Source organism: Nematolebias whitei, chromosome 2, assembly GCF_014905685.2.
Source record: "Nematolebias whitei isolate Nwh7 chromosome 2, NemWhi1, whole genome shotgun sequence".
NCBI lineage: Eukaryota > Metazoa > Chordata > Actinopteri > Cyprinodontiformes > Rivulidae > Nematolebias > Nematolebias whitei.
In genome coordinates, this window is record NC_056499.1 from 15,006,520 (window position 1) to 15,018,499 (window position 11,980).

General features: G+C 43.1%; 1 protein-coding gene across 1 annotated transcript in view; it reads left to right on the forward strand.

Moving 5' to 3' along the window:
• LOC119425779 (mucin-5AC) overlaps positions 1-11,980 on the forward strand; it is a 32,831-nt gene that overhangs the window by 8,707 nt on the left and 12,144 nt on the right. Inside the window, exons 13-30 of the mRNA XM_037693329.1 lie at positions 756-893; positions 1,012-1,173; positions 1,272-1,366; positions 1,660-1,786; positions 5,677-5,932; positions 6,250-6,299; positions 7,233-7,342; positions 7,416-7,567; positions 7,673-7,811; positions 7,901-8,011; positions 8,778-8,954; positions 9,281-9,520; positions 9,654-9,810; positions 10,611-10,739; positions 10,905-11,052; positions 11,289-11,332; positions 11,446-11,649; positions 11,798-11,974. Of these exons, the coding sequence (XP_037549257.1) occupies positions 756-893; positions 1,012-1,173; positions 1,272-1,366; positions 1,660-1,786; positions 5,677-5,932; positions 6,250-6,299; positions 7,233-7,342; positions 7,416-7,567; positions 7,673-7,811; positions 7,901-8,011; positions 8,778-8,954; positions 9,281-9,520; positions 9,654-9,810; positions 10,611-10,739; positions 10,905-11,052; positions 11,289-11,332; positions 11,446-11,649; positions 11,798-11,974 (2,616 nt within the window). The remainder of the gene's footprint in view (positions 1-755; positions 894-1,011; positions 1,174-1,271; positions 1,367-1,659; positions 1,787-5,676; positions 5,933-6,249; positions 6,300-7,232; positions 7,343-7,415; positions 7,568-7,672; positions 7,812-7,900; positions 8,012-8,777; positions 8,955-9,280; positions 9,521-9,653; positions 9,811-10,610; positions 10,740-10,904; positions 11,053-11,288; positions 11,333-11,445; positions 11,650-11,797; positions 11,975-11,980) is intronic.

An 11,980-nucleotide genomic window follows, 5' to 3' on the forward strand; every position in this document is an offset into this window, starting at 1 on the left:
TGAGACAACATCCACTGAGACATGAGACAACATCCACTGAGACATGAAACAACATCCACAAAGACATGAGACAACGTCCACTGACACATGCCACCACATCCACTGAGACACGAGACAACGTCCACAGAGAGATGAGCCAATATCCACTGACACATGCCACAACATCCACTGAGACATGAAACAACATTCACTTAGACATGCCACAACATCCACTGACACATGAGACAACATCCAATGAGACATGAGACAATGTCCACTTAGACATGAGACAATGTCCACCGACACATGCCACAACATTCACTGAGACATGCCACAACATCCACTGACACATGAGACAACATCCACAGAGACATGAGACAACATCCACAGAGACATGAGACAATGTCCACTAAAACATCAAACATTCTCTGAGACATGAGACAACATCCACTGAGACATGAGACCACGTCCACTGAGACATGCCACATTGTCCACAGAGACTTGACACAATGTACACTAAGACATGAAACAATGTCCAGAAAGACGTGAGACAACCCCCACAGAGACAAAACAAACAATGTCCATAGAGACTTGAGACATAATGTCCACAGAGACATGAGATATCATCCAGAGAGAGACAAGAGAAATCCACAGGTTTTATTTCAGGAACATTTATTTCAATGTGTCTGAAGATGAATACAGAAGGTTAGGACATGTCTCATATTGGACAAAAACGTCCTGTCATCTCAGTTTTCTTTGTTTTCTCCTGTCTGCAGCTGAGCTGAGTGCCTTCAGGCCATCCTCCTTTTACATTCTCATCAACACCAAGGTGGGTCTCCAGCTGGCTGTCCAACTGTCCCCCGTGATGCAAGTCTTCATTTCAGCTCATGTGTCCCTCAGAGAAACCCCTTCAGGTATGTGTCCAACTCATCACAGAGTCCCTGGACACACGTGCCCTGTTTCTCTATAGGACCTTTGACCTCCTGTCTCTGCTGAAATGTCTCTCGGGTGTCTAACTGGTGTTTGTGACAGGATTGTGTGGGAACTTCAACAACAACTCCCGTGATGACTTCAGAGCGAACAGCGGCCTGGTGGAGGGAACTGTTGCAACATTTACCAAATGCTGGAAAACTTATTCCTGTCCTGATGTCCAGTTGCAGTTTGGAAATCCCTGCAGCCAAGATATCACCAGGGGTACACAGGAAGTCCTGGACCTCGTGTGTCCTCAGTCATATGCTTTTTTCACATCATATCTCTGAGTGTAACTGTTTTTTGACGTTTGTGTGCCATAGAGAATTTTGCTCAGTTCTGGTGCTCCAAACTGACTGATCCAAGCGGGGTGTTTGCCCCCTGCCACCCTGTCATCAGCCCCAACACCTATAGAGATGTAGGTCTGAAAACTGTAACAACCCTGCCTGCTTGGGAGTCAGAATGTCTACCAACACACTCATCAGAGAAAAAAAGAATACATTTCTTCTTTCTTTTTCAGTCTTTCACAGAAAAAAATCATATTTAAGTTACTAACACTTGCAAACAGATGAACATGTGATCTTAACACTGGTAGCCCTTCTGACTCAAACTGCTTTTTCTGTGTTCATACTGACCCTTCAGCTTCTTTTAGCATTTTACACCTCAATGTAAAGTCTCACTGACGGGTCCGCCCGGTCCATGTCTCCTCAGAACTGCATGTACGACAGCTGTAGCTGTGACAGGAGTGAGGACTGTATGTGTGCTGCCGTCTCCTCGTACGTGTTCGCCTGTTCAGCAGCCGGAGTCCACCTCAGTGGATGGAGGGATGTCATCTGTGGTGAGTGCACATCCACCATCACATCTGGAATTCTCAATAAATAATACAGAGTCACAGCTGGGATTATCAGAATCAGAATAAACTTTTTTGGAATTGCACTGAGGTACAACGCGAATATGTACGTACAGTCGTCCGAAAGATGGGCGGAGTGCATGAAGCTGCAACTACAAATCAATAAATAATCCAGAATCACAACTGGGATTATCAATAAATTATCCAGAATCACAACTGGAATTATCAATAAATAATCCACAGTACTTTTCCTTTGACTTTTGCTGCCACCCTTTTATCGCAAATCACTCCTGAAACTTTTCTCCATGCACTCCATCCTGCCTGGACTCTCTTCTCCACCTCTTTACCACACTCCCCATTTTCCTGGACAGTGGACCCCAAGTACTTGAAGTCCTGCACCTTTGTGACCTCTGCTCCTTGTACTCACTGTTCCACCGGCCTCCCTCTCATTCACACACATGTACTCTGTCTTACTACAACTAACTTTCATTCCTCTTCTTTCAAGTTTATACCTCCACCTCTCCAAGTTTTTTTCCGCCTGTTCCCTGTTTTCACCACAGATCACAATGTCGTCTGTAAACAACATATTCCAGGGGGATTTCTGTCAGACCTCATCTGTTAGTCAGTCCACCACCAGAGCAAATAAGAAGGGGCTCAAAGCTGATCCTTGATGGAATCAAACATCCACCTTGAAGCTATCTGTCACAGCACATCTCACCACTGTCCTGCTGTCCTCATACATGTCCTGTACCAGTCTAACATATTTTTCTGCCACTCTAGATTTCCTCATGCAATACCACACCTCCTCCCTCGGCACTCTGTCATATGCTTTTTCTAAATCCACAAAGACACAATGGAGTTCTTTCTGGCCCTCTCTGTACCTCTCTATCAACATCTTGAAAGCAAAGATGGCATCTGTGGTGCTCTTTCATAGCATGAAACCATACTGCTGCTCACAAATTGTCACCACTCGTCTAAGTCTTGCTTCCACAACTCTCTCCCAGATCTTCATCATGTGGCTCATCAACTTAATTCCCCTGTAGTTGCTCCAACTCTGTACATCACCCTTGTTCTTAAAAATGGGCACCAGCACACTTCTTCTCCATTCCTCAGGCATTTTCTCACCCTCAAACATACCATTGAATATTTGAGTCAAAAACCTCACTGCCATCTCTCCAAGACATTTCCAAACCTCCACTGGTATGTCATCAGGTCCTACTGCCTTCCCTTTCTTCATTCTTTTCAGAGCTTTCTGGACTTCACCCTCACAAATCTTCCCCACTTCCTGGTCCACAGACTATGACCTCTACTCTTCTTTCTCTTTCATTCTTTTCATTCATTAGCTTCTCAAAGTATTACTTCCATCTTCCCCTCACACTCTCCTCACTTGTTAGAACATTACCATTCCTTTCTTTAATAAGCCTAACCTGCTGCACATCCTTTCCAGCCTGATATCTCTGTCTCACCAATTGGTGCAAGTCCTTCTCACCTTCTTTAGTGTCCAGCCTCCCATACAACTCCATCCATCCATCCATCCATTTTCTTTACCCGCTTATTCCATTTTTGGGTCACGGGGGTCGCTGGTGCCCATGTCCAGCAATCACTGTGCGAGGGGCGGGGTACACCCTGGACGGGTCGCAAGTCCATCACAGGGCCACACAGAGACAAACGAGACAAACAACCATTCACTCTCTCACTCACACCTAGGGACAATTTAGAGTTACCAATTAGCCTAACATGCATGTTTTTGGACTGTGGGAGGAAACCGGAGTACCCGGAGAAAACCCACGGATGCACGGAGAGAACATGCAAACTCCACCCAGAAAGGCCCCTGGACCGGGGTTTGAACCAGGGACCTGCTCGTTGAGAGGCAGCAGCTCTACCAGTTGCGCCACCGTGCTGCCCCCCATACAACTCATCGTACGCCTTCTGCTTTGCCTTTGCCACCTCCCTCTTTGCTCTACATCCCATCTCCTTATATTCCTGTCCCCTGTCTCTAGTCTTCCCATTGTCATATTTCTTCTTGGCTAACCTCTTTCTTTGAATAGCTTCCTGCACCTCATTATTCCACCACCAGGTTTCCTTATCATCCATTCTCTGTCCAGATGACACACCAAGTACCTTCCTACCTGTCTTTCTAATTACTGTTGCTGTAGTCACCCAGTCATCTGGAAGCTCTTACCACACAGAGCCTATAACAGCTCCTCTCTGAACTCCTCACAAGATTCTTCCTTTCTTAGCTTCCACCATTTGGTCTTCTTCTCTAATTTTACTGTTTTTCTCTTCTTCACAACAACAGTCATTCTACACAGAACCATTCGATGTCTGGTCACACTCTCCCCTGCCATAACCTTACAGTCCCCAATCTCCCTCAGGTTTCCTCTTCTACACAGAATGTAGTCGACCTGCATACTCCTTCCTCCACTCTTTATAGGTCACTCTAAGTTCCTCCCTCTTTTGGAAATAAGGGTTGACTAAAGCTTGCCATTCTCTTGGCAAAATCTACCACCATCTGTTCTTCCTGGTTTCTTTCCTTGACACCAAAGCTACTCATCACTTTATCAGCTTCTCTGTTTCCTTCACCATCATGTCCATTCAGGTCTGCTCCGATCACCACTCTCTCCTCCCTGGGAATACTCTCTATCACTTCATCCAGATCCTTCCAAAATTTATCTTTCTCTTCCACATCACACTCAATCTGTGGAGCATAACCACTGACAATGTTTAGCATAAGACATTCTTCTTCTATCTTCAGACAAATCACTCTATCTGACACTCTTCCACACCATGGTAAAACAGTTTGAACCATGCTTCAATGCTGTGAGCCTTGCTGCCCTTCCACTTTGACTCTTGGACACATAAAAACATCTACCTTCCTTCTCTGCATCATGTCAGCTGGCTCTCTATCTTTGCCTGTCATTGTCCCCACATTTAGAGTTGCAACCCTCAGTCCTACATTCTTGACGTTTCTCTTCTCCCTCTGTCTCCTGACACGTTTCCCTCCTCGTGGTCTTAAACTAACAGTAGCACAATTTCCTCCAGCACCCTGTTTGTCAACATCACTGGTGGTCATAGTTGTTAACTCGGGCCTTGACCGATCCGGTATGGTGTCGCTTAGATGAACTTGCATGTTTACTTTGGTCAAAGTGTTTTACCTCGGATGCCCTTTCTGACACAACCCTCACCATTTATCCGGGCTTTGGACCTGAACCAGAGATACACTGACTTGTGCTCCCTGGTGGCTGGTTTACAGTCGAGGCGGGGATTATCAATAACAGGGGGAACACAGCTCTGTTTGGACAGTCAATGATTTGATTTGATTATTTTTAAGCAGATTTTTGACTGAACTGTGCAATGAAACTGCCATGAAATTAGAAATTGTTCATTTCTTTGTGAGTAAATTGACAGATAATCATCTTTTTTGTTGGTGAGATGTTTAAACTCTAAATCCTTCAGGGTTTTTTTTTTATTTGAAGTTTCAGACCCTTCACAGGTGTTCTGTAGTACTAAGATCTAAGGACCAAATCAGCTGCTCCAGAACCCTACACCCCATTTGTTTCCTTGGCAGGGATGTTGGTTACTTAACAGAAAAATAGCCCCAAACTATAATGTTTCCACCTCCGTGCTTAACTGTAGGGATGGTGTTCTTTGGGTCTTACTCAGTGTCTCTCTTCCTCCAGACATGGCAGTTTGGTTTGATGCCAAAGAACTGGACTTTGTTCTGACCACAGAACCTTCCCTGAATCATTTAGATCTTTTCTGACTGTAGATGGACCTTCTTCAACAGAGGAACCTTTTGATGAACACTAAATCTTTTCTGGACCTGATAAATATAGACGTAATCGTGTTGTGTTATTCTGTTGTTTGTTTGTCTGCAGGGACATTCAGGGACTCCTGTCCAGCAGGGACCGTGTATGAGTACAACATGACCTCCTGTGGTCGTACATGTCGTTCCCTCAGTCAGGTGGATTTCTCGTGTCAGAACAGCTTCGCCTTGGTGGACGGCTGTGGCTGCGCTGAGGGAACCTTCATGGACGAAGACGGACAGTGTGTGTCCAGTGAAAGCTGTCCCTGCTATGACAAAGACAACATTATTCCTGCTGGACAAGCTGTCTTCAAGGATGGAGCCACATGGTAATTACTCATACATCCAAAGTCTGGACATTGGACGTTCACATATAATCTGTACTTTTCAAATAGAGACAACATAAAAAGAAGTTTTACAGAACACTTACAATAAAAATGTATTTTACTTTCATTAATATTGACAACTGAAAGATTAAAGCATGCAAACATTAATGTGTACCTTTTTAAACTAGAGCTAAAATAACAGAAAACACACTTTTCCTTTTTATTGTGATGAAAATGCATCAGACTTTTGTCCCTGAGTAACTTTTAGTTCAAATCAAACGATGTCAGGATTCTGTCTAACAATCTGTGTGTTTGCTCAGCGTCTGCAGACATGGAGCTCTGAGCTGCTCCGGAGGAACGCCACCACAACGTAGGTCCACGTTACATCCTTACAGTGTTACATCGTCATGACATTGGTTTACTAAATCCTGAAACAGTAACTGATCAGTGGAGTCCAGTTCTGGCCCTCATGGACCTCTGTCCTGCAAGTTTGATACATTATTTATGTAATAATTTCATATAACAACAACTGAAATTGAAAAAAAAAAACAAATAAAACAAACCAACAAACTGCTGCCAAACCCTGTAAACAACAAAACCTATAAAAATAACACCTGGAAACATCGTTAATACCAACGTTCACCACAGAAAACAAAAGAAAGCAACCTGCTGAGGTAATAAGTGAATGGACATATGAATGAATGAAATAATTAATAAATGAATGAACAAATGAATGAATGAATGTGACATGTGAGTGAATCTCAGAGGACAGCTGAGTCTGTCATGTGGTGAGTTATAAAATCTGCTCCAGAACCAGAGGTGATGATATTCCAACACTATCTGATCATCTGTTCCTCAAATTAATGTTTGTAACAATTCAAACTAAGTGACTTTGAACCAAACGGTTTAGAGCTGAGTGTTTTGAGCACTGGTTCTGATCCACTGTAAAGCTCGTCTGAGATCTGCTCCTGGTGTGAGAGACAGGAGTCAGACAAAGAAACAAATCAACTAAAGGAGACACTAAATGCTCTGACGACGGCTCACTGGTCACTGCTTCATAGAAGGGATGGTGACCTGCAGGTTTTAGATGTTCCTCTGCTTCAACACACATTCAGTTCTGCTGAAGCCCGGTAATGACCCGTTATTTCAATCAGGTATGTTGAAGCATCTAAAACCTGCAGGACAGGGGGCCCCGGGGACCTGGACAGGACTTCACTAAAACCTGCAGCTAACAGACACCTTCAGATCTTCTGTCTGAACTCTTTAGTTTGGACCTGATTCTAATAGACCTGAATCCTTCCAGAATCAGCATCATGTGTGGCCCCCATGGTTTACTTTGACTGTTCCACTGCTGAGCCGGGGGCCGCAGGGGCCGAGTGTCAGAAGTCCTGCAGCTCTGTGGATATACAATGTGTAAGTACACATGGTTCTATGGGTTTATTCAGACCCAGATCAGGGTGAACCTCCATCTGTCTGCTGGTTGCAGATCAGTACCGGCTGCACGTCCGGCTGCGTCTGTCCTGACGGGCTGCTGTCAGACGGAACCGGAGGTTGCATCGACGAGATCAGCTGTCCCTGTGTCCACAATGAGCTCGTTTACCAACCAGGACAGACGCTCACAGTGGACTGCAACACCTGGTTGGTCCACAGACAAACAAATAAACAAACAACAGACATACCCATAATCCAAACATTTCAGCTCTGCGTGCTGTTTGTTATTTATCTACGACTGTGTGTCCGCAGCTTGTGCAGTGGAAGGATGTTCACGTGCACGGCCAACGAGTGCGACGCAGTTTGTGGACTCTATGGAGACGGTCACTACGTCACGTTTGACGAGAAGAGGTTCGACTTCAACGGACAGTGTGAATACACGCTGCTCCAGGTAAACCAGGAGTTCTGGGGTTTTACTCAGTCACTCTGACTCTGAGCAGTCAGGTCCAGTAATGTGTTCTGTGTGAACGCCTTCCTCAGGACTTCTGTGGTTCGGATCAGAACGACGGAAGCTTCAGAATCATCACTGAGAACGTTCTGTGTGGAACCATAGGAACCACCTGCTCCAAAACCATCAAGATCTTTTTGGAGGTAAAACCAATGTCAGTTTGATTTCTTGGGCACATTTAAAACAACAATGTTGAGGAGGCAAAACCCGGAAGAACCAACAATAAAATCAAAAAAATGACAGAAAAGCAGCAGGTCAAAAAAAAAAAAAACAGGCTGAAACGGGAAAACAAGAAAACACCACGGCCTCAAAAACGATCCAGCCGAACTCAAACTGAACGAGAAATAAAAGCCAGTGGAAAAAGCAAGGCAAGATTTAAAAGACTGAACTGACTCTGGAGAACCAATATCAAGGGTCAGGTCACTCTAGAGTTTGAATGGACATCTTGGTCCAGAGTCTAGTGGCCTGATCCCCCACCTAGTTTTTCCTCTGCTGCTCTGAGAGAATCTGGATGGAGGATATCAGTGCTCTGTTATGGTTATAAAAGTCAAAATGTTCCATCAGATAATTGGAAGTCAAACCATTTAAAACTTTAAAAGTTAATACAAAGAATCTTTAAATCAATATGAAAACAGAGTAAATCTGCTGAAACTGGAGAGATGTGGTCCTGGCTTCTGTTAAAAGACATACAGCCGCGTTCTGGACTAACTGCAGGCGAAGGAGAGCGACTGTTCAAGATCAACATAAAGCGCCACTCTGACTCTGAAACCCTGACAGCTGTTGGGTTCTCATTTCCAACACTGAATCTTTTTGCTTTCGTTCAATGAGCTCTGCTCGTCTGGGTTTCAGGGGTTTCTGCAGTACTAAACAGATTTTGCCGTTTATCGTCTGTTATGTTGATGTCCACAGGAAAATGAATTCCAACTTAAAGACGAGAACTTTGAGGTGATCAAAGGGAACATTCAGGTTCTCGGTGTTCAGATACAAAAAGTGGGTGTTTACCTTGTGGTGACCATCAAATCAGGACTTCTTCTGATGTGGGACCAGAAGACCAGTCTGTTCATCTCCCTCAGCCCACACTTTCAGGTAAAAACAACTTGTACTAAAGCTTTCTTTTGAGTCAATGAGGTTTCATTTTGGTTCATTTCAGGTTGAATCTCAGATAAAAGAAACGTCCTGATTAACACTCAGATTCAAAACGAGACGTTCAGTTCTCAGTGTTGTTGATACAGTCACTTTTAACAGAATAAAAACTTTGATCGTAGTGACTGCTGATCATAATTGTCTGAGTGTTAGTAATATATTCAGATGCATGATGTTTCTTTGATTTGAAGCGGAAGTCAAGAAAAAGCTCAGATCCACCGAGTCTCAGTCTCGTCTTTGTCACAATAATTTGAGTTTTGTCCTCTCAGGGTCAGGTCTGCGGTCTCTGTGGAAACTATGATGGCAACAGTAAAAATGATTTCACCACCCGCTCTCAGGAGACAGTGACAGATGTTTTAGAGTTTGCAAACAGCTGGAAAGTTTCATCCAGCTGCCCTGACGCCCAACTCATCAGTGACCCCTGTGCCTCTAACCGCTACCGGGCCGCCTGGTCCCAGAAACAGTGCAGCATCATAATTAGCTCCACCTTCCAGAGCTGTCATAACAAGGTAATCCACATGCACAGGTTGTATCCCTGCAACAGGTCCTCCTGTGGGGGGGCACTGCAGCATCAACACCAGTGTTACAGTTTATATTATTACTCATGGGATGAGAAGTTAAACTGACCGTGTTCTGTTTCAGGTTAACCCGGGCCCATACTTTGACTCCTGTGTGAGGGACTCCTGTGCTTGTGACACTGGAGGAGACTGTGAGTGTCTCTGCACTGCTGTGGCTGCCTACGCTAAGGCCTGTAACACAGCAGGGGCATGTATTCACTGGAGAACGCCAAAGTTGTGCCGTAAGTTCGACCGTCAGTTATCGTAGAGGCTGAGCTTTAGGCTTGTAAAGATCTGTATGAAATTCTGCATAAATATGACCTGAAACATCATCAGATTTTCACACAATTCCTAAAAGCAGATACAGAGAACCCAGTTCAACAAACGAGACAAAAATATTATACTTGGAAATGTATTTATTGAGGGAAATGATCCAATATTACATATTTGTGAGTGGTAAAAGTATGTTGGTATGTTGATCTGGTTTTTTCAGCCACTATCCAGAGTTCAAGACCATAGGTGAGCGTAGGAACGTAGACAACTGGTAAACAGAAAGTATCATGATGCATGCTCATGCATGGAGGTAAACAGAAAGCTTCTCCTTGCAGCTCAGCTCCCTCTTCACCACAATGGACTGGCACAGTGTCCACAATACTGCAGAAGCTGCACCAGTCTGGTTGATCTCACGTGCCATTATTCCCTCACTGAGAACAAAACCCTGAAATACAACAAATCCTGAAATATTTGAACTCCTCCATTTGAGGCGGAACCTCACCCACAACCTGGAGAGGACAGTCTATCCTCTGACTGAGGACCTTGGTCTCAGATCTGGAGGTTCTGATCCTCATCCCTGCTGCTTCACCTGTAAAAATCTGCAAAAAGAGACACAATAAATCAAAGGCTTGCTGTCTTTCTCTTGCGTGACACCTAGACACTAACATTTGCTGCATCTTTAATCGTTCATTGCTCTGTAAATTGATTCTCTTAGGTACATGTACTTTGTAGTACCAAGAACCAAAATTGAGTTTTTTTTCTCCTACAGCTATTTTTTGTGACTACTATAACTCACCTGGAGACTGCGAATGGCACTACAAACCCTGCGGAGCAGACTGTATGAAGACTTGCAGGAATCCATCAGGAAACTGTTCCAAACTCACCACCACCATGGAAGGTTAACTATAATTAGCATCTTGATTTTAGTAAAACATCAGTTCTCTAATTTAAAAACAACTCGAGTTGGACATGTTTTGTATTTTAGCTTGTCAGATTTGTTTTTCTCTGAAGTTTTTTTTTTAGTTTCAGTTTGAACAAATGAATAAATCTTGTGGTGTTGCAGGCTGCTATCCCAAGTGTCCCCAAGCCACGTCTTTTTTTAATGAAGATACCATGAAGTGTGTTTCCTGGGACCAGTGCGGGTGTTACGATGAAAAGGGGATTCACTACAACATAGGAGAGCAGGTTCCAGCCAACAACTGTTACACATGGTACAAAAAGAGTCCCCCTCTGATTATTTATGCAAACATTCACAACATTTTTAAATACAGGCTGGCTACATGTTTTCAACATTATTACATATTTAAATATTCAAATGAAACAAAACTTGTAAATATGAAGACAGTACCAGAGTGTTATGATATTTTTACTGACTGAAATTTAATTTTAAAATTTTATTTGGTATAAATTACATTATGGTATCAAAACAAAACTCTTATTTTGACAGCTCCTGTACGTTATCTGGAATAGAGTGTAGCTACGATGTAAAGTGTGAGTACACGCAGAGACTTATGAGAGATCTTTTGAAAAATTGTTATATACTATATACTTTATCATCAGTGGTGCTTTGTACACAATAATAATTTATTACTTTTTATTTACAGCTTGTACATGCATGATTAATGGAAAAATATACAATTATGGGGAAACCATTTACAACACATCAGATGGACTGGGAAACTGCATAACAGCTGAATGTGGAGTCAATGGAAACATTTCAAGGACTGTCTATGAATGCTTAGAAAGCACTACTGCGGGACCGACAACATCTCCATTTACATTTAGTACAGCTCAGGAAACTACAGAAGGTAAATAAATTTTTTTTAAACTGTTTTAAACTTTCCAGATAAATGAATAAAATTTAAAATTGCATTCGAGCTTATTGCATTACACTTAATTAAATTAGTGATTAGAGGTTAATCACTTATCACCTTTTCTTTAAACATTATTCTGTAGGAATGACAACATATGAATCAACAACAGGAGTTTCAGAAACAAAACTTTCAACAGAAATTAAAACCGAGACACCAACAAATCTGTCAACAACGACCGTTTCTAAACCTTCAACACCAGGGAACACAGCAACAAGTACAGAAAGCACAATAGTATCATCAAAGCCCACTGTTGAAACAACATCTA